At 44.1% G+C, this 26,518-nt stretch overlaps 1 protein-coding gene across 1 annotated transcript in view; it reads right to left on the bottom strand.

The window, feature by feature from the left end:
- The window catches only part of nr6a1a (nuclear receptor subfamily 6, group A, member 1a), a 103,153-nt gene that overhangs the window by 32,608 nt on the left and 44,027 nt on the right, over nt 1-26,518 (bottom strand). The window contains exon 3 of the mRNA XM_079515476.1: nt 18,189-18,212. Within this exon, the coding sequence (XP_079371602.1) occupies nt 18,189-18,212 (24 nt within the window). The remainder of the gene's footprint in view (nt 1-18,188; nt 18,213-26,518) is intronic.

Here is a 26,518-nt window from a genome sequence, read left to right as displayed (position 1 = left end):
TCATGGTGAAATGAAAAGTACCAAAGGTTTCGGTACTTGCACAAAAAACAAACAAATGTCACCCTCTTTTTTGTTTCCTTTTTTGACTTCTGTAAACCTACGATGTGAGACAATACAGCCGATTCTCATCCTCTCACAGTTCTCAGTGTTAAAGTAACGGGCCTTACCCTCCAGTGCGATCCCTTCCTTCATCTCTTCCCTTTCTGTGTTTGTCCTCCTGGATACACTAGAGTGAATGATGTGCATGCAGTGTGTGTCTCTTATCCCTTAGTTCCTTGCATCCCTTTCCAGTTGCTGCTGCTGCTGCTGCTGCTGCTGCTGCTGTGGTCAAGGGGGCATGTGTGGACTGTGTCCCCGTGTGTGTGTGTGCCTCGCAGCAGTGTGTGGACTCAACAACCCACAACCTGGGGTAGGTAACTTTGACTGTGGATCCTAGCAAGTTTCACACCGGTGGACACGCTTGTCCTGTTCGGCCAGGGCCCAGCCCACCCTTTTCCCCCAGTGAGAGCTCCACCCTGCTTTGCTAACACCACTTGTTCATTCACACACACACACACACACACACACACACACACACACACACACACACACACACACACACACACACACACACAGCCCCGCTCGGGCCCAACCCCCCATGCGAATGCTAATTAACCAGTCTTAGTAAGTCACATATAAGAAGCTTTTCACATTCAAATGCAACCGGAGAGAGAGAGAAGAAGACACAAAGGTGACGCAACGGGAATGCATAATATGCAGGTAGGAAGGGAGGAATCGGGGATCGCATATTTAATCACGGGGCTGGATCCCCAGACTCGAGAGCACTTGCCTGAGCCGTCAGGCATATAGACCGGGTTGGGTTTGTGACGGTGTTAAAATATGGCAGCAGGCATGATCTGCCGGTGTGATCAAAAGCAGTCTCGCCGTCTCCCAGTTTACTTTACACTAATGCCATAAGCGTTTCTCAACCATATGTCACTGTGTCAAAGGCACGGCCTTAGAAAGACCCTGCTTAACCCAATTAGGCCTGACCTCAAAATTAAAAAAAAAAAAAAGAATCTTCTAAATCCTCCAGTTTTCTGAAATAAAATATTTTCAAGATTTTTCAAAAATAGCAGACCTACAAGCTCGTAGCGCGCCACTCGGTGGCGCGCTACGAGCTTGTAGATCTGCTATTTTTCAATAGCTAAATTATAACATAATGCTTAAAACGCCAAAAGGGGGTCCCCGCCCAAAATGGGTTAAGGCGTTTTAATCTGCCGTGTCTGCGCAAGCGACATCCGAGCGTTCGTTCAGTGTAAAACATCCAATTTACAAATTTACAATTTAGGCACTTAGCAAGACGCTCCTATCCCAGAGCGACTTACAAGTGCGAAATGGGAATAAGCAGAGTGAGCACGAGCTCTAAAGAGTAGTCAATAAACAGGGTAAATAGTCACACGAGTAGCAGCAATGCAGAGAGAAATCCCCCTTTGTACTCCCAAGAAAACACTTTTTTGAGCCTCCCGCTCACAGCCAAAGTCAGCCTAGCAGTCAATGCACCTTTATTTACAGTTACCTAAAAAGCAAGACAAACACGGGGGAAAAACAAGGCACATCCTTCTTGAATGAATAATCAATGTCGAATAATACAATTACAAGAGATGCACTTCAACATGAAATCCCAGGCTTTGTTGACATATTTTCAATCCGACACCTCCAGAACCTCGGCCCCGCCGTCGATACTAATAGGAAATCAAACTTGAACACAGCGGGGAGGAAAGGCTGGGGACGGACGGACGGACGCATGGGAAACTGGCCATATGTCACCCTTGACCTTAGCACCTTTTCTCCTCCCGTGTGGCGAAGACGGGACAGCATAATCAGCCTGTGTTTGCCTTTAACCTAGAAGTCAAGCGGACAGCCGGGGATAGCGCGCCGAGCCGAGAGGCTCCAGTGTTTATCAGTGGCGTTTGGCGATGAAGACGTTATCGGCTAGTTTGGAGCGTGTGCCCTGAGGCTGAGGTCATGTGGGGGCGTTATCTGCATGTCTCCTGGTGACCGGGGACGTATTGAACACGGGTTAGTTAGCATATTGGAAATTGTTTTGATAGCAATTGTGATTGACGTCATTTTTAATTGAATATACGGTTTCTTTTTTTTTCCGATTGCGCCGTCGCGTAATTGGATCGAATTGTTTGCAGTTTAACCCCTTTTGGTGTTAGCATTATGTTATGCTTTAGCTATTGAAAAATAGCAGATCTACAAGCTCGTAGCGCGCCACCGAGTGGCACGCTTACAAGCTTGTAGGTCTGCTATTTTTGAAGAATCGAAGAACGACTGACATAGAAACATAGCTTTTTCAGAAAACTGTCAGGATGTAGAAGACATTTTTAGAATCTGATCTCAGGTCACCCATGGATGCTATCTTTCTAAATGGAATGCCAGAAGATCCACTGGAATTTGCAGTAAAGAAACATGAAAAAATACAAATTCATAATCACAAGTATTACAGGTGTAAAAGAGAGGGTAAAGCTGAAAAAAAAAAAAAAACTGTATAAAAATAAAAGGAGAACTCCTTGGACCGTGCTCATAAAGTGCTCTGTGCTCATGGTGAAATTAAAAGTAGCAAAGGTTTCGGTACCTGGGACCTGCGTCAGTGCTATCAGTAAAAGAGAGGGTGAAATCATTGTGTGTGTGTGTGTGTGTGTGTGTGTGTGTGTGTGAGCTCTCAACATTGTAGTTACTGGAAGAGAGAATATTCTATATCATAGACAAGGAAAGAAATACAGAACAGGCCAATTCTGGTGTCTTCTGTTGACCTCTGCTGCCTTTTGCAGAGATGCGTCTTTTTAAAATATATATTAGGAGCATTTCACTCGCCGACATAATACCACCCCTTGGGTTCAGACCCTAAACGTTTCACATGTTTAACCCGTTTTGGGCGGGAACCCCTTTTGGTGTTTTAAACATTATGTTATAATTTAGCTATTGAAAAATAGCAGATCTACAAGCTCATAGCGCGCTACGAGAATCTTTTTAAGGTCAGGCCTAAATGGGTTAAGCCGTAAGCTGACTCCGCTTTCTAGAGCAACTTAAAAATGAGTAATCAAGAACTGCAAAAAGATAGCACCAAACACCAATGAGTCATCAAGGTGCTATCTTGCTAGTATGTGTATACAAGATACACGTACCAGATATCCATATGAAATTCATCGGCTGTACCAGAGGTCAACTTCACAATCCATCGTTTACTAGACAGACCCCTGAACCTCCTCCGCCACATTTACTCCTAGAAAAAAAAACACTACAGAATTATATATTTTTCTGTTCATTTGTTCCAACAAAAAAGAAAGAGAAATAAACCTGTGTTCCAATGGATTCAACACCTTGGGGTCAACTATCCAAAGTAAAAGGAAGAGAGTGCAGACAGGTTGGAATGGAATGATTTTGTGAGAGGTTACCAGCAAGAGTGAGCGAGAAAGTGTAGAGAAAATGTTACGTTTTTTTTTTTGGTAGATCATTTTGTGGGCTTTTACCCATTTAGGCAAATCCTCCAGTTTTCTGAAATACATATTTTCACGATTTTTCAAAAATAGCAGACCTACAAGCTCGTAGCGCGCCACTCGGTGGCGCGCTATGAGCTTGTAGATCTGCTATTTTTCAATAGCTAAATTACAACATAATGTTTAAAACACCAAAAAGGGTTCCCGCCCAAAATGGGTTATATGCCTTTATTCGATAAGTGTACAGTAAGCCGACAGGAAATGGGGTGAGAGATGCGGAGTGACACGCCAGCAAAAGTCGCAGGGATCGGGAGTCGAACCTGTGGCACGCTTGTCAGGCTGGATTAGCCTGGCCTAGGTGCCCCTAGGACCCCTAGGCCGGGCCTGGGCCATTCATAGAATGGACTATGGGCTGTCAAGGCCAGAAAGTAGTTTTTTGCCACTCAGTATAGGCATTCCAGCATAACCTCCGGGTTTGATGATGATGTCACGCGCATACCCTCTATAGCCAGAGGGGCAAGTCACTTGCTCTCCCCAACGGGAATCGCCTTCTTAGTATATAAATACCATATAATATCCAGTGCTTGCCTGCCGTGTAAATGATTGCTTGCCCGCAACGCGTACTGTACACATGGTGATCTAAAATGAATGGAATGCATCTTTACCCCTCCAGGATATGCATGTCATTAAAAAGTCATAGAGGTCAAATTTAGGGAACAGTCCATTGAACCCTAGTAAGTTAAAACATTTATTGAATTTGTAGATGATGTGTGTGTGGGGGGGGGGGGGGGGGTGAGTCATGGGTCACCAGCAGTGCAGCACCCGGCATTCAAAGGAATATATATATATATATATAATGTAATGCATCTTTGCTCCTTTCTGTAATTGACTTGACCCACTCTTTCAACTCCGTCGCTGTACAGCTAAGGATTCAGATTCCCTTTTTTAAGATCATTTCTCCTATGCCACGCTTCGGCGCCTCGTCTCCCCCGATGCAAACCGAAATGCATACTGTACATATTAAATGATATATACATGGTACTACGTACATACTATAGATACGTACATAAATACATACGTACATATACAGGCCTGCTCTGAAATGGCCTTTGGCCATTTTGCAATGTTCTGGAAAGGAATGTTTTGTTGTGCATTTTCAAGTTGGGCATGACATTTAGTTTTTTTTCTGCAGTGGTCTGTAAAAGTAACCCCAGGGCCCCAGGCAACTCATCATTGTATTGTATTTTACATTCTTCCTACTTGACCCTCCCCTCCTTCTCCTGAGCCGACCACAATGGCAATGCGCTCCATTTGAGCTAACTTGATAGCTGAGATGCTAATATGATGTAATGTCAATTTGAATTAACCCTTTGTTAAGCTGTTTATATTTAGCATTTTCCCCCTAAACACCGGAGTAACAAAAGGGGCATTCTTTTGTTTGGGCTCCCCTCCCCCGTTTACATACACGTACTGTCAGATAGGGGCCAACCTCTCTACTTCTTCTTCTTCTTCAGACAAAAAGAGACCCACGAAAAACAGGAATAGGCCACTGCTCTGGTTCTTGTGCAACACACACACACACACACACACACACACACACACACACACACACACACACACACACACACACACACACACACACACACACACACACACACACACACACACACACACACACACACACACACACACACACACACACACACACACACACACACACACACACACGAGCTTGTAGATCTGCTATTTTTCAACAGCTAAAGCATAACATAACGCTAACACCAAAAGGGGTTCCCGCCCCCAAAATGGGTTTTAAGCACAGTCAACCTTGACTCATTCAAGATTAGGAGATGTATCAAACCGGAGGATCAGGGTTCATTCATCTCTGTTTGCCATGCAGTCTGAACGCATACAGTGATACAGATGCAGAATGTGTACGATGTAGAGATAGATAGTATATAGTATCATGAACACGTCACTTCATATCTTTTGTTGCTCTCCTCCACTGTATGTGCGTGGGGGGTTGTCGTCTGCCCACAGCAGCTGACCTCCGTGCTGAACAGAGATCATGAGGGTTAAGTCCACTCCTGGAGATTAGATTTACAATGATCCACATCGCATTCCCCAGATGCATTTGGGGTTTTTTTCTTCTTCCTTTCTTTCTCCTGAGGGCTGATGCCCAATAGATCAATGGGGACTGTGCTCTCCCTGAACTTCCAAAGGGCATATAAAAAAAAATGTGCACCGCACGACTTCCCCAAGTTAATGGCCACTAAAACAGCCACTCACGCACGGGGGGCCATCTTCGGCAGCCATTCGTCATCGCTTTAATTATATCGACAAGAGAGGGCGGGGACTTATCAATTACAATATTTGCCTCTTTCCTGTTGGATGGATGGAACCGTGGTGGTGCATGGGAATGACATGACGCACTGTCACAAAGGGATCGAACCGTGGTGGTGCATGGGAATGACATGACGCACTGTCACAAAGGCAGTGATGGGGAAAAGCACACGCATGTTTTACCCAAGTAAAATAATCAATAGTGCAATATAGAACTGTTTTCTGAAATAAATATTTTCACGATTTTTCAAAAATAGCAGACCTACAAGCTCGTAGCGCGCCACTCGGTGGCGCGCTATGAGCTTGTAGATCTGCTATTTTTCAATAGCTAAATTATAACATAATGGGTTAAGTAAAAGTACCAATACTGCAATTTAGAACCACTTCGTTACAAGTAAAAGTCCGGAATTAAAAATGTACTTGAGTAAAAATACAAAAGTATTGGCATCCAAATGTACTTAAAGTACCAAAAGTAAAAGTACCGGTACTCACTATGCAGAATGTCCCATTTCAAGTTTTCAAATGCATACAAATATTTAAAAAAAATTGCAGATCTAGCGACGCATTGTGAGCTTGTAGATTGGCTATTTTCAAATGGCTCGAAATGTATACAGGGGCTGATGTGGCTAATGTATGTTTTGTAACGATAATCCAAATGTACAAAGCGCCTAGTAGTAACTAAACTTTTCAAATACATGCATGGGAGTAAAAAAGTACACCATTTGCCTCCGAGATGTAGTGGGAGTAGAAGTGTAAAAGTACTGGCAAATGGAAATACTCAAGTGAAAGTACAAATACCTCAAAACTGTACTTAAGTAAATGTACTTAGTTACTTTTCCACCACTGTCACAAAAGGTGGGCCCACAGCAACACACACACGGTGGTGACTACAAACACACGCCACATTGTCCAGCTGGTCCAGAGAGGTTAGGGTTAAAATATTAATTAGTGTAATTTTAAACCAACGCTGATGATATGATAACACCTTTGTTTGGGGACACCAATTACCTCCTTGGCCATATTTTCGGATAAATATAAACAAATTACATGCAGCGCAATTTTTTGGGCAAGTCTATGCCCTTTGGCCTATTGGGATCAATTGGATTAACCCATTCTGGGCGGGAACCCCTTTTGGTGTTTTAATGGTAAATGGTAATAGCGCCTATTACAGAGATTGTGCATTACATTCACCCATTCACACACACATTCACACACCGATGGCAGCGGAAAACATGCAAGGTACCAACCAGCACATCGGGAGCAATTAGGGGTTCAGAGTCTTGCTCAAGGACACTTTGACAGTGACTCTGGGGGAGCCCGGGTTCGAACTGGCAACCTTACGGTTACCATCCAGGCACTCTACCCCTGAGCCACCGGCCCCCCCTGTTTTAAACATTATGTTATAATTTAGCTATTGAAAAATAGCAGATCTACAAGCTCATAGCTTATAGGTCTGCTATTTTTGAAAAATCGTGAAAATATTTATTTCAGAAAACTGGAGGATTTCGATTTTTTTTCTTTTTTTAATTTCGAGGTCAGGCCTAAATGGGTCAACACCACTACATGACAAGAAAATGGCCCCTGGGTTCAGATCTCTTTGTTCAGTGGACTACTTGTGCTTGTACAGCCCTAGAGTTCCTATTAACCCGACTCCGCCAGGCAGCACTGTGTGTATGCCTTGATCCCGCCTCTAGCTGCCGCTGATTGGCCAGGCCGTTTTGGTTTTGTGTGGCCGGAGCATCAAGTCTGCCTGAGAGTTCCCAGATGGGAGCAGCAGGAGGGGGGGAACCCAGTGTACTCTCTGCTGCCCCCATCTGGCGGAGTCAGGTTAAGTTCCTCTAGCATGTCCCTAAATATACCTGCAGCATGTTCAAGGATTAGCACGCTAACCCATTTAGACCCGAGGACGATTCTATAAAAGTCGTCTAAAATTTAGACGACTTTTATAGTTTTACTCTGTCAAAAGTATAATGTGTTTTACTATATATATATATATATATATATATATATATATATATATATATATATATATATATATACATACATACACATACACAGTACACATGCACACCCCTGTATATCTAGGTGTGCCCCGAGATTTTTAGGCTATGAAAAGTGTGCCCTGGGACAAAAAAGGTTGGGAAACACTGGTCTAAATCATGACAGTTTTCTGAAAAACCTATATGTGTTTCTGTGTCAGTCGTTCTCAAACATTTCCATGTCAAGGACCCCCAAAAAATATATATGTAATTGGCCGCCGACCCCCCCCATTCGAAAATATGTTGTTCCAGGGCCCCCCCCCCGCCCAGAAGCAAAGATTTGAGTTAAAAACGTTCGCTCTGAAAGAATAAAGATGTGCGCCACATTTTCACGATTTTTCAAAAATAGCAGACCTAGTGCCGCGCTGCGAGCTTGTAGATCTGCTATTTTTCAACAGCTAAAGTGTATAATGCTTAAAACACCAAAAAAGGGGTTCCCACTCAGAATGGGCTAAATAAATAACAGGCGGACAATTTGCCGGAACTGCTAATAAATATGTGTGTCCTCCCAAAAGATATTTGGCTGATCAAAGAACATTATTTGCTTATTATTTATAAAGTTCCTTTGAAGTTGTAATAACCTTACTCCCCTTGGTGAAAATTCTCGCACTGCAGAATAATACTCTAACGTAAAATGTGCAATACTAATAAGGCCGCAGACCAGTGTTTGATTTCGTCGACTAAAACTAAGACCTTGAGGGGGGTTTTCAGGGGGTTAAGATTCACAACGTGTGAGCTTGTATATCGGTTATTTAACCCATTTTGACCTGAGATCAGATTCTAAAAATGTCTTCTACTACATCCTGACAGTTCTCTGAAAAAGCTGTTTCTATGTCAGTCGTTCTTCGATTTTTCAAAAAATAGCAGACCTACAAGCTCGTAGCGCACCACTCGGTGGCGCGCTACGAGCTTGTAGATCCGCTATTTTTCAATAGCTAAAGCATAACATAATGCTAACACCAAAAGGGGTTCCCCGCCCAGAATGGGTTAAGAAAAGAATAAAACTGTTAGGGAATAAACTATTTTCAGATGGGGGGTGTGCGGCCCCTAATTGCATATACATTTGGGGTTCCTTGACATGGAAAAGGGTTTGAGAACCACTGCCAAATGCACTGACAGGTTTGGTCTGAGTCCCCCTCACAGGAAAGTGCCAGTGCCACGTACCTACCAGCAGAGGGAGACATCAGACAAACATGGAGCCCCAGCTCTGTGCCATCTTATCTGCCCCAGCACACAAAGGGCCAGAGAACCTCCAGGCATGAACTGACTTGCTCTCTCTCCCTCTCAAAAAAATAAATACCAGCGCAGACGATACTCAGAAGTCAAGCCTGCTCTCCTCTGATCTTTAATGCAGAGGCACAGCCATTATACTCCCATGTAGCGCAGAGCAGACACGGCCGGGGAACCTCTTCCTAATGAGTGGGTAGAACACAGATTCACAGACACAACAACGTAGGTGACTAGGCGTGCGTTAATCCAGACTTTTAACCGTCAAGTCGAATCTAGTTGTCGTTTGATAAAACGGCAAACAAAACTTTAGCAATGAGTGAGTCGTTGAGGAAGTTTGTTGAGGGTATTTCTTTTTAAAGTGTCTGTCAAGGATAAAACGACGTAATAGGGTCCCCCATGATACATCATGGCGTCCATTAAACAAATGGAAAAAAAGCAGAAAAGATGGACACCCGATTGTTAAAATGAAGTACCTTTCATACAAAGTAGGTGTCCAGTCATTTAAAAATGGCAGGGTGGGTACCGACTGTAAATACAAACAAACCACACCGAGCCTACAAAGAAATGTACGGCAAAACCTCAAAGACATGTAGACATCAAATAGATCATGCCAGAGCAGGCAAGACCCAACAATAACGCCACTACAGTGAGGTTTTACAGAAAAGCATAGAGCAAGTGGTTCCCAGATCTTTTTAGCTCACGACCCAAAAGTGAAATTTTACCCCAAACTAGTGAAAATAGCCGATCTACAAGCTACTTAACCCATTTTGACCTGAGATCAGATTCTAAAAATGTCTTCTAGAAAAATGCATCTTGCATCAAATGTCTTTTAGAAAAATGCATCTTTCATCAATTGGATGTGTTTCTACAGAACAACAATGTGCATAACAAATTCCAATCTGGCTTTAGGAAAGGCCACAGCACAGAAACAGCACTTGTAAAAGTAATGAATGATCTTAGGGTGTCTGCTGACAAGAAACATGTTTCCGTTCTTTTACTTCTAGATCTAACGGCTGCATTTGACACGATTGACCATTCAATTTTAATACAGCGTCTGGAGCACTGGGTAGGCCTGTCTGGCACGGCCCTGTCCTGGTTTTCCTCCTACCTAACAAACAGAAGCTATTTTGTCAATCTAGCTGAGTTTGACTCAGACAAACACAACATCAGTTCTGGTATTCCACAGGGCTCAATTCTTGGTCCTCTGTTATTCTCCCTGTACATACTGCCATTGGGAGAACTCATTACCAATCACGGAGTCAATTTTCATTTCTATGCTGATGATACCCAACTTTATCTTTCTGTAGATCCAGATGATCTCTGTGCCTTAGACCCGCTGTTGACCTGTCTGTCTAGCATTAAATGCTGGATGAGTGAGAACTTTCTCAAGCTAAATGAGGATAAGACAGAAGTTCTCATAATCGGTTCTAGTGAGCAGAAAGAATCGATAAAAAGCAGACTTGGCAACCTGACTGTAGAAGGTAACAGTACAGTAAAGAACTTGGGGATCACTATTGATTCTGAACTGAATTTTAATTCACACATTAATCATGTTACCAAGATTGCCTTTTTTCATCTTAGAAATATTGCACGAATCAGAGCCTATTTGTCACTGGACGATGCAAAAACGCTAATCCACGCCTTTGTTTTTTCTCGGCTTGATTACTGCAATGCACTTTTTTCTGGATTGCCTAAGAAATCAACTGACAGATTACAACTTGTCCAAAATGCAGCAGCCAGAGTCTTAACTAGAACTAAGATGAGAGAACATATTACTCCAGTCTTGGCCTCATTGCACTGGCTTCCGGTTGTTTTTAGGATTGATTTTAAAATTCTTTTACTTGTTTATAAAGCTCTCAATGGTCTCGCACCTTCCTACCTACATGACTGCCTGCCGAAATATGTCCCAAACCGCCCCCTAAGGTCTTCCACTGCTGGCCTGCTCGCTTTGCCTAAAAAAATGGCAACTAAAAAATACGGGGAAGCAGCTTTTTGCTTCTACGGGCCGACGGCGTGGAACAAACTCCCACTGTACCTTCGACAGGCAGCCTCTGTAGACATTTTTAAAGCTCAGCTCAAGACCCACTTTTACACCCTTGCTTTTAATTGATTTATCTGTCTTTTAAAAAAAAAAAATGTTATTCATGCCCTCACTGTATTGTTTATGCCCTGCTTTTATTTTATTTTTTGTGTAAAGCACTTTGAGCTGCATTTCATGTCATGAAAGGTGCTATACAAATAAAGTTTTATTATTATTATTTATTCTACATCCTGACAGTTTTCTGAAAAAGCTATGTGTCTATGTCAGTCGTTCTAAGATTTTTCAAAAATAGCAGACCTACATGCTTGTAGATCTGCTATTTTTCCAATAGCTAAAGCATATCATAATGCTAACACCAAAAGGGGTTCGCGCCCAAAATGGGTTAAAACACACACAGACACTAACTACATTATGGGGCGACTGTGGCTCAAGCGGTAGAGCCACAGTGTGGCGCGCTACGAGCTTGTAGATCTGCTATTTTTCAATAGCTAAAGCATAACACAATGCTAACACCAAAAGGGGTTCCCGCCCAAAATGGGTTTAAACATTTGTTTTGTAATTTATGGAATTTCTTTGACTTTTCTTGGATTTCTTCGTGAAATTTTACTGAGAAAAAAATAATAATCATCGATGAATTTGTTTTCAATACATGAAAACGTATTGAAAACAACTTGGGACACACCAAATGCCTGCTCACAGTGCAAGCTGGCCCGTTTTTGGTAATCCACTGCACAGGACTTATGAGACGACATGATGAGATATACTTTTACTTTATTGTCCCACGAGGGGGAAATTTGTCTTGGGCAAAAAGTGCACTAGTACATCAACGTTTAACCCATTTTGACCCGAGATCAGATTCTAAAAATGTCTTCTACATCCTGACAGTTTTCTGAAAAAGCTATGTTTCTATGTCAGTGGTTCTTCGATTTTTCAAAAATAGCAGACCTACACGCTTGTAGATCTGCTATTTTTCCAATAGCTAAAGCATATCATAATGCTAACACCAAAAGGGGTTCGCGCCCAAAATGGGTTAAAACACACACAGACACTAACTACATTATGGGGCGACTGTGGCTCAAGCGGTAGAGCAGGTCGTCCAATGATCCATGGGTCGGCGGTTCGAATCCCGGCTCCTCCTGGCTACATGTCGAAGTGTCCTTGGGCAAGACACTGAACCCCAAATTGCTCCCGATGTGCTGGTTGGTACCTTGCATGGCTTCCGCCGCAATCGGTGTATGAATGTGTGTGTGAATGGGTGAATGTAATGCACAATCTATGTAAAGCGCCTTGGATAAAGGCGCTATATAAATGCACCATTTACCATTATCACTGCTGTTGGCTGAAAATCTTGAAGCCACAGTTTAACCTTTTTCTTTTTCTCTTCTCTTCCCGTCCTTACCAGAAAGTTTTAATTGAAAGTTTACACAATTTAGTCATTACTTACTTGGTTTGAATCACTTGGATATGCAAATCTCATTTCACGACCCCCCCCCCCCCACCCCTTGTCTGCCCCCAAGCGCATGAATCCCACCTATCGGAAGCCTCTCTCTGTGTTTTAAGATACACATACATGGGCGTGAGCATTCCTGCCGCTTGTTTTCTTGGGAAAAAAAAGGGCACTTGTGAATCTTAAAGAAAAAAAAAAGAAAGAAAAATGTATGAAAACCATCTAGTGACTAGATAGATGCACGTCGGTTTTCATCCATTTCTTCCTCTTTTTTTTTCTTTCCATTTCTTCTTTCAACCGGGTGTCCCAGTCCTGATTATAGGCATACATTTTCCAAAATGTTTAAAAAAAAAAAAAAAAAGGCAGTTCTACAAGTTTACAACACGTTACATTGCAAAACGTCGTGTGGTACGGCTATTTTTGCAGCATGACACCACCTCACATATATGGGGAAGTATACATCGGTTTTTAAGTGGTTAAGAGAACGAAAGATGTCAACGGGTTAACATCTCTCCGTCTGTCTGTCTGTCTGTCTGTCTGTCTGTCTGTCCTCGTCTCTTTCCGTCTCCCTCTCCTCTTGCTCTCAGCCACGTCTCCTAATGACAGGTTAGCCCATTTAGGCCCGACGTCGAAATAAAACGAAAAAAAAAAGTCTTCTGAAAGAATATATATTCAAAGATTTGTGCCGCATTTTCACGATTTTTCCAAAAAAATAAAACAGCAGACCTACAAGCTCGTAGCGCGCTACTCGGTGGCGCGCTACGAGCTTGTAGATCTGCTGTTTTTCAATAGCTAAAAGCATAACGCGATGCTTAGTTTAAAACACCAAAAAGGGGGTTCCCGCCCAGAACGGGTTATAGGCTGGCAGCAGCAGGGTGCGGAGCCCTGTCGGCTGTGCCGCCTTTAAAAAAAAAAAAAAAAGGAACCGCTGGCGGAGCCCCGAGTGGGACCGGGAGCCTGTCAAATTACAGTGGGGATCCTTCCTCCTTTCCCCCCGACCCCCCACCCCCCCCGTCCCTTTTTTCTTTACCCCCTCTGTCTATCTCTTCTCTACCACTTCGCTGCTGGATGCTTTATTACCTTTCAGGGTTCCCACCCCCCCCCCCCCCCACCCTAACATCCTCTGTCAGGTGGCTTGGGGGTGAGGAGGGCGCTCCTACAAATCTTTGGAAATGCCTCAGACTTAAAAACCTGTGTGTGTGTCTGTCTGTCTTGTCTGTCCTGAGGGGAGCATCTTTGGAATTCCCTGAAAGACTGGCTGGCTCTCAAAATGGCAGCCTCCCGGAGCGAGGCGGTCTTTAACGTTAATGCAGACCACACACGCACGCACGCACGCACGCACGCACAGTCACACACACAGTCACACACAGTCACACACAGTCACACACAGTCACACACACACACACACACTGGAGCTGCGTCCGTTTAGAAACTGTACCCCAACAGAATTCCTGGAGCCGAGATTGCTGCCGCCAACCTCCATCTGCCCACCTTTTCTAAGTCTTGCGGTTCATGGCGGGCGCTTCAGGAGGAGATTTAAGATGTGTGTGGTTAAACGACACTAAAAAATAATAATAATAATAAAAAAATCAATGGATCTCAGAGGACATATTCCGTTGCGGCGAACAATAGGGGTCCCTACAGTATCGCCTCTTTGGTCCAACCCCTCCCACATCGCTCATCCCCGCTTTGTCCATATCTAGCTCATCCCCTATTTCTCCCTCATCCAACACCCCCCCCCCCCTCCTGCCATCTCCCCCCCCCCCCCCCCCCCATCCATCCCACTCTATCTCTTTTAACACCCCCCATCCCCTCCCTCTCTCCCTCCCTCCCTCTCTCTCTCTCTCTCCCTCCATCTCTCCCTCTCTCCTCAGCCCTCCTCTCCTTGCTCCAGAACTGTCAGATGGCATTAGCTGCCTTCACGCTCATGGCCTGTAGGAATAACAGCCGTGAACCTCGCCGAACAGCAACCATTCTCCTGCTCCAGTTAGCTCTTCCACTCAGCGGGCCAGGCAGCCTGTCGCACAAATACCAATGTTATTCATGTTGCTGCTGCAACCCCTCGCTTACACAACATGCCCCAGTAAAAAGGGCAAAGTTATAGGCAGTACAACACATCTCCAGAGAAAGGTCATGGCGCCGCGGTGAAAAGATGTATTGTATAATGATAATAATAACGTGGCCGTGCTCGTTCACCGCCGCTGCTGATCGGGGGGGGGGGGGGGGTCCACTTCACCGACACGCAGATCCATCCACGGCTTTGCTAAGATGGACTCGCATGGATCAAGGAGGATTCAATTCTTATCGCCTTATGGAGCCGCAGCCCTCGAATAACTGTTAATTCTATCATGCTCAGCTTTATTTCTTATGAAGTTTTTGGCTTCGGGGCAAGTGCTTTCTTTTTTGTTAATATTAACCACTTAAGCCCTATATACTTTATGTATTCCAAATAGCCAGTCTACTGTAGAAGCTCATAACACTTCACATTGTGAGCTTGTAGAGATGCCATTTTATGCATTAAAAAAACCAACAACAACATTCTTATTTCGAAAATGTGCCCAGTGTGACCAATAAGGTTTGTAAAAATGGGCAGCCGTTTCTCCATCATAATAAAACGTCCGGACGTAATTCACGAGGACGTCAGTCCGTCTGTCATGATGCGCGAGGACGGACGAAGGCCACAGATACTCCGCAGGGAGGGAGGATCAACGCTGTCAGTTATCAGTTTGACAAGCAATTCCAAAAGTTACATAAATACAAATATGAGCACGGCTGTAATTTCTCATCAGCCAGCCGTGCACTCCTCGGAGCCCAGCGTGGGGAAGGCTTAGGCTAATAATCAAAGCAGATTAGCGAGAGCTCTGATGGCTGCCGCGCTAGCCCCCGCTAACCCATCTTGACCTGAGATCAGATTCAAAAAAATGTCTTCTATACGTCCTGACAGTTTTCTGAAAAAGCTAATGTTTCTATGTCATGTTCTTCGATTTTTCCAAAAATAGCAGACCTACAAGCTCCGAGTGGCGCGCTACGAGCTCGTAGATCTGCTATTTTTCAATAGCTAAAGCATAACATAATGCTAACACCAAAAAGAGGTTCCCGCCCAAAATGGGCTAATCATCGGAGTGATAACCGTGAATCATTCGATCGCGGGAAACAGAAATGAGCAAGTGTGTGTTTTCGAATTATGAACTTTGATGAAATGATCCCGGTATCAGTAGCCCCCCGATCGGAATATCTGTCACTCTCTCTTCTCCCGTCCCCTCTTTCCCAGTGTCAATGTCAGCGATTCCTCCCGCGAGAACACAACGTCGTATAGAAGCTATCAAAGTGCGACACAGCGCCGGGGAGGAGGAAGGGGTGGGCGCTGAAGCACTGCAGCCTCAAGAGCGCTCACCGGTGTGACTTGTGATCTCCCCCGAGTGCCCCCTGTGATTTAGCCCTGAAATGACAGACTTAGCCCTCATTGGGGCTACGGGGGTGGAGAGCTAATGACACGCTGCGCAGGGTTAACGTGACTATTAGCCCACTCTCGGCAGCAGGAACTGACAGCAGCACAATTCTGTCATTACGCCCCGAGGAGACCTCTAATCAGGAAGGCAGGGACACGAGAATAAGGAGGAGGCCCGGTTAGACTGGTTTCAGTTCCTGGTGTTGAGAGAGAGAGAAAGAGAGAGAGAGAGAGAGAGAGGGGAAAGGCGCGAGGGAGTCTTTCTCTCCCCTGTATGAGCCCGTCATGGCTGTCCACCGTGACACAGACCCCAGGTCAAATACTGTGTGCAAACACTTTGACGTGCTCGTTTTTTAACCTCCGTGCAGTCCCACGCGAGGAGGGGGCATGATGTTTGTCCCACAGGACACAAGTACGAGATATATAGTTATTAAACCATTTTGACCTGAGATCAGATTCTAAAAATGTCTGTTTGAAAATGTTTCTATGTCAGTCGTTCTTCGATTTTTCAAAAATAGCAGATCTACAAGCTCGTAGCGCACCACTCGGTGGTGCGCTATGAGCTTGTAGATCTGCTAAAGCAATAGCTAAAGCATAACGCAATGCTTACACCAAAAGGGGTTCCTGCCCAAAACGGGTTAATGGCAACCAAAGAAAAGCATATGTGACAGTCAAGTTTAGGAGGGTTTTGTTTCGATTTTAAGAAACAAAGTGCACACACTGTCCAATCGATATGTCCAGGTAAAGGACATATACAAAGCAGAAGATGGAGCACATGAATAGCATCCGCTCACCGGTATAAAGCTCCTTGTTCAATTGGTTATTGGAACTACAGCAATATTTTGATCATTAGTACAGATTTTCTGCCCGAGGCTGTGACTGTGAGCTTGAACCTTGAAGCTGACCAGATCTGTTGTTTTTTCCATCTGTTGTACAGCGAATGAGGCTCACGTAGGCAGTGGCGTGCACAGACATTTAGAGGGGCAGGTGCTCAAGTTAAAAAAGGGCACCTTGTGCAGCGCGTGGAACCGGCCGGTTGCCTTAATCCATTTTGGGCGGGAACCCCTTTTGGTGTTAGCATTATGTTATGCTTTAGCTATTGAAAAATAGCAGATCTACAAGCTCATAGCGCGCCACCGAGTGGCGCGCTATGAGCTTGTAGGTCTGCTATTTTTGAAAAATCAAAAAAAAAGAGAGAAAAAAAAGTTTTTTTTTCTTTTTTTTTTCAAAAGGGCACATTGCCAAAAGGGCAGGGGGTGCTCTAGCACCCCCTAGTGTCTATCTGTGCACGCCACTGCACGTAGGGCTTGTTTAAATCGGTCCTATAGTGAAGTATAAAGTCCGCCCCCCAAGGGGCACCACAAGCATCTTAAATGAAACACTTGTACTTATTTTCACGACTCTGATTGAGCCGGATCTTCCCAGGAACATTCCACAGTGCAGTAGGTGGAATCCTGGAATGCAAGGAACCTGCATGCTTTTACCCGACATCCTGTGGCACTGCGTTAATCATACATTATCATCCTCACAGACACATACCTACCTGTCTGAGGGTTACAGCAGTGGTTAGCAAGGAGGGGTCCGAGCAGGACCCCCAGTATGGTTCCAGGGGGTACCCCAGATGCTTTATAATTTAGGAACCAAATGGACCCTTACAGTGTACACATTTGTGAGTGAAATGGTAGTGTACATGGCATCCGCCAGGATATCATGTTATTGCAGGTGGCGGTGGCTCAGGGGTAGAGTGGCTGGATGGTAACCTCAAGGTTGCCAGTTCGAACCCGGGCTCCCCCCCAGAGTTAGTGTCGAAGTGTCCCTGAGCAAGACACTGAACCCCTAATTGCTCCCGATGTGCAGGTTGGTGCCTTGCATGGTTTCCTGCCGCCAGCGGTGTATGAATGTGTGTGTGTGTGTGTGTGTGTGTGTGTGTGTGTGTGTGTGTGTGTGTGTGTGAGAGAATCTATGTAAAGCGCCTTGGATAAAGGCGCTATATAAATGCACCATTTACCATTGATGTTATTAAATTATTATTATTATAATTGTGAGGCATGCAGCCGTAACAAACAATTTGTATTCTTCACATTGCACCAGTATGACTACAAACTATGGTTTGTGAAATAAAAACTGAGTCATGACTCAAGCGCGTGCCACTTACCCAAATTACTTTCATTGATTGCATCTGTGGAGACAGTAAAAACAAAAAGCCATAATCAGTACATGGTAGCAGAGACAACACATGACAATGACATAAAAATTTACGTCTTTTTTATGCCGGCACACAAATCAAATTCAAACCAGCCCTCCCAAGCAGGGCCGGATTAACACCTCTGAGGGCCCCTGGGCACTGAAGCTCGAAGGGCCCCCCTTCACGCGCGTGCAACATTTTTGCGGTTTTGGAGCCGTTTTGGGGCAGTTTTATGCCGTTATATTGGCCTATTTCCGGTCGCCTACCCCCCCCAGAGTGACAGCCAATCTAGCGCATTGTTGCTGCTTTACACACAATTGCACTTTTTAGCTGCCCTTCTCACCAACAATAAAACACTAATCTTTTTAGACACCATTTATTTCATTCGGATTAGCAGGGAAATATTCTGTGAAGCAAAAAAAAAAAAAAAAAATCAAAACTTTCCTTTTTTTTTTTTTTTTTGAGGGGCCCCTGGTGGCCAAGGGCCCCTGGGCACGTGCCCAAAGTGCCCATATGGTAGATCCGGCCCTGCTCCCAAGCGATTTCATGCGTTTTGTTTTGTCTATGCCGAGCGCCAGGCTACTTGGCCAGGCATGCTGGGGCCTGTATTGTTAAGAGAGCGCTGGTATGCTCACACATTGATCCCACTGGGGCTGCATTGTACCATAGTAGTGTACACCGGGCCCATTGTACCATAGTAGTGTACACCGGGCCCTTTTCAAACCTTTTTTTTTGTGCCAAAGAGCACACGCCGGATGTACAAAACAAAAAATCTCAAGGCATACTGGTATTCATAGCACAAAAAGAGCCCCACAATAGTCGATCACAATCACGCATCGTGAGCTTGTAGATCTGCCATTTTCATTTTACATTTGTATTTGTGTGAAGAACATAATAGCAAAATAAATACACATTTGCAATGCCCAACAAAGGGACAGCAGGTTTAGAGGTTGGTATATATATATATATATATATATATATATATATATATATATATACACATATCTTTTTTCTTTTATAGAATGCAGTGGTGGAAAGTAACTAAGTACTTTTACTTAAGTACTGTACTTAAGTACAATTTTGAGGTATTTGTACTTGACTTGAGTATTTCCAATTTCCACTACTTTTAATTCTACTCCACTACATCTCAGAGCCAAAATGTGTACTTTCACTTCACTACAATCATTTGAAAACTTTAGTTACTAGCTACTTTCGCAATTTTAATTTTGATTAGAAAACATACATTAATCACTTCAACCCTATACATTTTGGCCATTTGAAAATAGCCGATCTACAAGCTCACAATGCGTCGCAACGCGAGCTTGTAGATCGGCACGCGCTTGTAGATCGGCGCGCGCGCGCACGCACACACACACACACACACACAGAGAGAGAGCCTGGCGGAGATAATTGAAAAAGACTAACATTTTGTACAGTTGTCACAAAAATCCCCGAGGCACACCCAAGGACTTTTCTCACGACACCACTGGCGTGCTCTGGGGCTCTGGTTTAGGCGCCTTAGCATGGGGGTCATACAGTGAGTTTTAAAAGCTGCTGCTTGTTAACATTATATACACCGACTGTGAGTTACAAAACGCCAAGAATTCTACATGGGAACGGCATGGCTCCATCTCGGACCCCCTCTGGCTAGCTTGTGTCATCATGGGTCATTTACGATGTCTAGGACATATACGACTCCAAAGTTGGGCATGGTTTTTAGCGCAATCGGAAGTTCGGAACCCCATTTCCATCCATTTTAAAACTAAATATTTCACATATCATGTTAAAGATAGTATTAGTAGTGTTGCGACAAGAGAAAGACAAACACTCGTAACAGACTGCTAGACTCCTGCAGTGATTGCCATAAAAAATTTTAGTTGGTGCAACTCCCCCCCTCTCTCATTAGCAGGCAACAGTGCAGCACTATCTCTCTCTCTGTTTCTGGCACAACAGCGCCACTTTTGCCCCTACTGGTGGTACTCATAGTCACATACATAGTCACATTAACACGGACATTTTGGAACAGTACCTGAACATTAGTAATTCAAGATTATAACAGGACTGCTTTCATATTCTCCAACAAGGTCATCTGTTGTTAGTTGAAAACAACACCAGTACAGTTGATTTTCGTCTCGTCCTAACCATGTCAAGAGTACACAGCAAAAAAATGTGTTCATTTAACTCGGGAGTTAAAATGTTATTTTAATTTAAACAGTCACAAAAGAGACCTTTAAGCCCTAGTTATACAACTGGCATCGGATAATATATCGTCCAGAGATCTAAAGCAATGTGAATGTTTTGTATAAAAAAAGAAAAATAAAACATTGTGGTAAAAGAGCATTAAATCCAATTGAACAGCAGTGCACGGATACACATTTAACGATCATCCCTGTGTACTTTAGAGTAAACAGTGCACAGCCTAATTGACTTATCGGATTAATCTGATGGCCGTTAACAACCCGTGGCGCCCTCCTCATCCCGCGCAGAGCGAACCGCTCCTGACGTGCGCTCGCACACTGACCACCGAGAGCGAGATGGTGACATCACTGCAACGCAGCTAAACAAAAATAGGCCACAGCTGTTTAGTTCTGTAGGCTACAAATTAGACTCAATATGTCATAAAACATCAAATCACACTCTGTGCTATGGAAATGAGCACTGAGCCATCTCCATCGCACTGAACATGACTTAAACCCCCCACCCCACACACACACACACACACACACACACACACACACACACACACACACATACACCCTCTATCCTCTTTCCGTTCGCCTGTTTGCTTCGTTTCCGTTTTGGGTCGCACAGACACAGATTTCATGCTAATTTGCACTAGATGAGAAAGGAGGGATGGAGCAAAGGAGCATGGAGTGGAAAGGGATGAATTATGGAGGGATTTTAAATTATAAATGGGCCCTCTTCACCCAGACTGGAAAGCTCTGAAAGAGGGGAGGCAGTCGGGACACTTTGGAAGCAAAATGGACTCTCTGAAGAGATCTGGGACATATGAATTATACCTTAAGCCGCCCATGTGATCTCACACATCTTGAGCATTAAATGCGTTTTTCTGCGACAAAACCTTGTGATTGTTTGAACTGCTGCAGTTCCAAGCTAGCCTAGAACACTGGTTCTCAAACAGGTTCGTGTCAAGGTCCCCCAAATTCCCCCCCCCCCCCCCCCCCCCTGAAAAGGTGTTGTGCCATGGACCGGAAGCCCCCATAAAGAGAAGATGCGTGTCAAAAATGTTATTCCAGACTGCTCAAAAACAAAATCGTTTAAAAACAAAACACAACGTCACACTTTGTGAGCTTGCAGATCGACTATTTTTGAAGAGCCGAAATATAAAATATGGTGGTCAGACAGTCATTAGTCTGACATCGACAACCTATTTCAAACCCTAACCTTAAAGGAGAATTCCATACTAGAAGGCTTTCTTACCTTTATTTGTAGTTGTTGCGTCCCCACCAAAGAGGTCCAGGTGTTATGCAAAAGTGCATTATTGGCTATTTCCCCTACCATAAGCCCTCAATGGGGGTTGGGTTTTTGTGCAAATTCGCTTATTTCCATCGACATAAGTAGTCAAGTGTGCCGTTTGGGATACTATTTATACATTATGAAGAGAGAATATATACAAAAAAAATATTTTTGAGCGATGGAAATAAGCGAATTAACACCCCAATTCAATTCAATGCAATTCAATTAAATTCATTGAGGGCTTATGGTAGGGGAAATAGCTAATAATGCGCCTTTGCACAAAATAATACCTGGACCTCTTTGGTGGGGACGTAACAACTACAAATAAAGGTAAGAAAGCCTTCTAGCATGGAATTCTCCTTTAAACATAACCGCAAGCACGGGAGCAGCGCAGTTCAAGCGGTAGTCTGACCATTGTTTTCACATGTGGGTCTGTTGGTGTGTCTAATCTTAGTGTGCATCCCGTAAAACTGTTCTAAAGTGTTATAATACGTTTGTTGGGGACCCCCCCCCCCCCCCAAACAATGGAACCAGTGGCCTCTAGAACACTGGTTCCCAACCTTTCAGGTAAAGACCCAAAAGAGAGATTAGACATTTTCCCAGGACCCAAACTAGTGAAAATAGCAGATCTAAAGCACATCTAATAGCAGATCTTTGCGGAGCGGTGTGAGCTTGTAGTTCAGCCATTTTCACTACTGCTTAATTATTATTATCACATTTACGTAATTTCTTAGATTTGTTTGCTTTAAATGTATAACATTATTTTACATAAAAAAAAATCAAAAAAAATCACACCCATAGGAAGTGACACAATGTCTATTTGCTCAGACACTATGACGTAAAATGTCAATGGGAATTTAATGTTTGTGTAGGACGGAAATGTCAAAAAAAATCACACCCGTTTGAAGTGAGGGGCGCTAATATATTAAAGTCTAACTCATGTTGATTAGGTGATGTAATGGCGATGTAAAACAAACGGTGCCAAAACAAATCTTAAACGCCATTAACAATAAAGAGACAATATGACGTAAACGACACATTATGACGTAAAGTTTCCCTTTATTGTCGATGCGTTTACTAAACAAACTTTGTATAGGAGGGCCTCAAAAAATGTCAATCTATTTTTGAGGGGCGCCATCCCCTCCTATGTCCAGCTTTTAGTGTGCGTGCAAACACAAACGTTGTCCTATACACAAACATTAAATGCCATTGACAATGAATGGAAAGTGTTGAGTGTCCGTGTATACACAAAACATTGAAGACGAAGGTGAGGACGCAAATTCTCATTGGCCGGAACAAGATGGATTAAAGAGCGCCCCTCACTTCACATGGGTGTGATTTTTTTTCCCTTTTTTTTTTCTAATGTAGGAAAATAAAATGGAATCTTTACTCGAGTCGCGACCCATAAAAATTGGTCCGTGACCCACAAATGGGTCCCGAGCCACTGTTTGGGAAACAGTGCTGTATAGAAGACTAGAGGAAGGGAGTGACGCTGCCAGTTCGTTAACATGAAAAAACAAAGATGGAAGCACCTGGGAGTAAGCCGTCGCCATGACAACATTAAACCGAGGAAATCCTCAGTGAAAATAGAGTGTAAAATTGACTGTGCTACAGTCTCACAGTAAACCACATTCAACCCGACGTCCCTACTTTGGCCATGCTGCCATTATTGGCAAAACATTAGAGGCACGGTTCCCAAAGTGGGGTCCGGGGACCCCCTGGGGGTCCTTGAGGGAGTTCCAATGGGGTCCCCCAGCTAAATGATAGTTATGGACCCTTATGAGTCTGTAACTCAGAGAGTGTACAGATGGAACCAAATGGACCCGTTGGGGTCCCAGAGGTAGGAATGCCATTACATCGGGGTCCGTAGCCCTAATGCATGTCAAACTGAGGGTTTGAAATGGTTGAGAATCACGGCGAGAGCCGTACAATTCTTCTCTTATGGGGGGTCCCTGGCATATCTCTTATGGGGGGTCCCTGGCATATCTCTTCTAATCGGGCTAATTTAGTGTCAATTTGGGGGTCCTCGATGTGAAAGAGTACAAAATAGTGAAAAGTGCTGAAACAGAAATAGCAGATCGGTTAGAATCAGAATCACTGTGTTTGTCAATTTACAACACACACACACACACACACACACAGAATATGAAATGCCGCTCCCACTGAACCCCTTGCATTGCAACATTATTTTTAGATACTCATCATATAAAGAGTACACATTATATAGGGCTTAAGTTATGCGTTTACAATAGACACCAAGGATTTTTACGGTGTGTAGTCTTGAAATATGAAACGGCTCGCACAGAGGCTGACAGAGCCCTTAATGAGCCAGACATTGTGTTTACGCTACACCACCAAGGACTCATCCTCTTGATCAGTGCTGAAAGAGGAGGGCTCAGAAACCTCCCTTGGAGGGAGACCAGAGGAGTAAATCAAGCCAAAAGAGGGCAGGAGAAAATGAGGGGAGAAAAGAGCTTTATATTTAAAGAGATGAAAAGAGTGTGCGTGCGCGTGTGTGTGTGCGTGTGTTTGTGCGTGCGTGCGTGCGTGCGTGCGTGCGTGCGTGTGTGTGTAGGGGAGGTGGGGGGGGGGGTGGGGGCTGTATGGTCGAGAAACAGGGAGTGTCTCCCCCCCATAAGTGTTGTTTCTCAGACCTCCACTTAGGGACTCTGGGCTAAAAATATCCAGGCCACGCTCAGTGGGACGGCTTCCCCAAAACCAGCTCAATAATTCACAAGCGGTATAGGGGGTGGGGTGGGGTGGGGTGGGGTGGGGGGGGGGGGGGGAAGCAGCACAATCACACAAGACACAGTGACTTGAGTCTTGCACGACCAACCACCAAGCAGCTTGCTCCCGAGGAGGAGGAGGAGGGGTGATTTTCATCTCGCTCGACAGTTTTTCCCCTTTCTTTTCTGGGTCTCTTTGGATGCCCAATCTATGCTCCGTCGTGTGACGGTGTCGCATGCCAAAACACACACACAGAGAGAGAGAGAGAGCGAGCGGAAGCGCCAGGACGTCGGCCATGCTCTCAGACTCGAGTCGGCACCTATTTATTTTGATGGAGGCCAGGGTTGATGAAGGAGGGGTCACGGTATGTGACAGCCGTCAAACACGGAAAAACTCTGTTTTCCAAAAACAAGCATGCGAAACCTTCTTCGAGGGATCATACAAATCGAGGAGAATCTGTCGGAGCTGTCGGAGGTTGTCCATCACAGAGCTGTCCTGCAGCAGTACTCGTGTACTGTAAAGAATAAGTAACCGAAAATAATTCCACAACAAAACTACTGGAGACTATAGTAAGGCGACTGAGCTCAGACTAAAAGACTGGGCGGGAACCCCTTTTGGTGTTAGCATTATGTTATGCTTTAGCTGTTGAAAAATAGCAGATCTACAAGCTCATAGCGCGCCACCGAGTGGCGCGCTACGAGCTTGTAGGTCTGCTATTTTTTGAAAAATCGAAGAACGACTGACATAGAAACATAGCTTTTTCAGAAAACTGTCAGGATGTAGAAGACATTTTTAGAATCTGATCTCAGGTCAAAATGGGTTAAATGCTTGTATATGAAGGGATCTCAGATTTACTTTTTTCGTTCTCTTTTTGTTATCTTCGAGCAGTGCACACTCAGGGCAACAACAAAGTCACATGGTTCTCAGCAGAGAGGAGTGGTTTTTCACCACCTGTGCGCAACCTAATACACACACAAACGCACACGCACATATTAACTGTATATATATGATGATTTCGGGTGTGCCAGTACAGTACAGTGACAGTACAGTAGAGGGTACAGTAGAGGGACCCCCACACGGTAACTCTGTCATTTCTCAACCGTTTCGGACGTGGGGCGGCTCGCGGCACACGGAGTTGCACCACTCACTTCACACGGGTGTGATTTTTATGATTGTGTACTAAATAAATACAAAGATGTGATTTGACACGACTCTGCATCGGGGCGGTGTGTTTAAAACGAACCGAACTACATGTGAATGAACGAATTTCACCTCTTCTGCAAATTCACTCGACTTGAAATATCCCAACTTAAGTTTAAGTTTGCTTCACCATTTGCGTCTAGAAAACCAATCAATCAGCGTGCCTTAGAGTAAAGATGTCTTGATTTCGACAAACCAATAATAATGATAAAACTGTCTGCGACTCACCAGACACGCAGATATGCGATCCGCAGCTGGGATGGAGCACCTGTAGTTCGGGTCCAACAGGACCCATCCTGTCACTGACCCTAGCCAACAACAGCTCATCAAACTTGTTTGGCTTTCCGCCTGAGTCTGGGACTTCCACAACAGGTACAACAATGAATCTATGGTGATATCTGACATGGTTGATGGCAAAAAGAAAAGGCTTCCATTTGTAACTTAACCCATTTAGGCCCGACGTCGAAATTGAAAAAATGTCTTCTAAATTCTGACAGTTTTCTGAAATACCTCATGTTTCTGTATCAGTGGTGCTCCATATTTCATGTCAAGGACCCCAAAAATTATATGTAATTGGCCACCGACCCCCATCTGAAAATATGTTGTCCCAGGGACCCCCAAGAAGCAAAGATTTGAGTTAAAAACGTTCGCTCTGAAAGAATACATATTCAAAGATTTGTGCCACATTTTCACGATTGTTCTAAAATAGCAGACCTACAAGCTCGTAGCGCGGCACTCGGTGCCGCGCTATGAGCTTGTAGATCTGCAATTTTTCAATAGCTAAAGCATAACATAATGCTATATAAACACCAAAAAGGGGTTCCCGCCCAGAGTGGGTGAATGGACCTAGCAGTTACAGATTTGTGCACTTCAAAAAAAGAAAAGCCACTGGTAAA

This window comes from Electrona antarctica (assembly GCF_951216825.1).
Source record: "Electrona antarctica genome assembly, chromosome: 12".
Taxonomy (NCBI): domain Eukaryota; kingdom Metazoa; phylum Chordata; class Actinopteri; order Myctophiformes; family Myctophidae; genus Electrona; species Electrona antarctica.
Note: the sequence above shows the minus strand (reverse complement) of the source record. Positions and strands in the feature narration are given on the sequence as shown.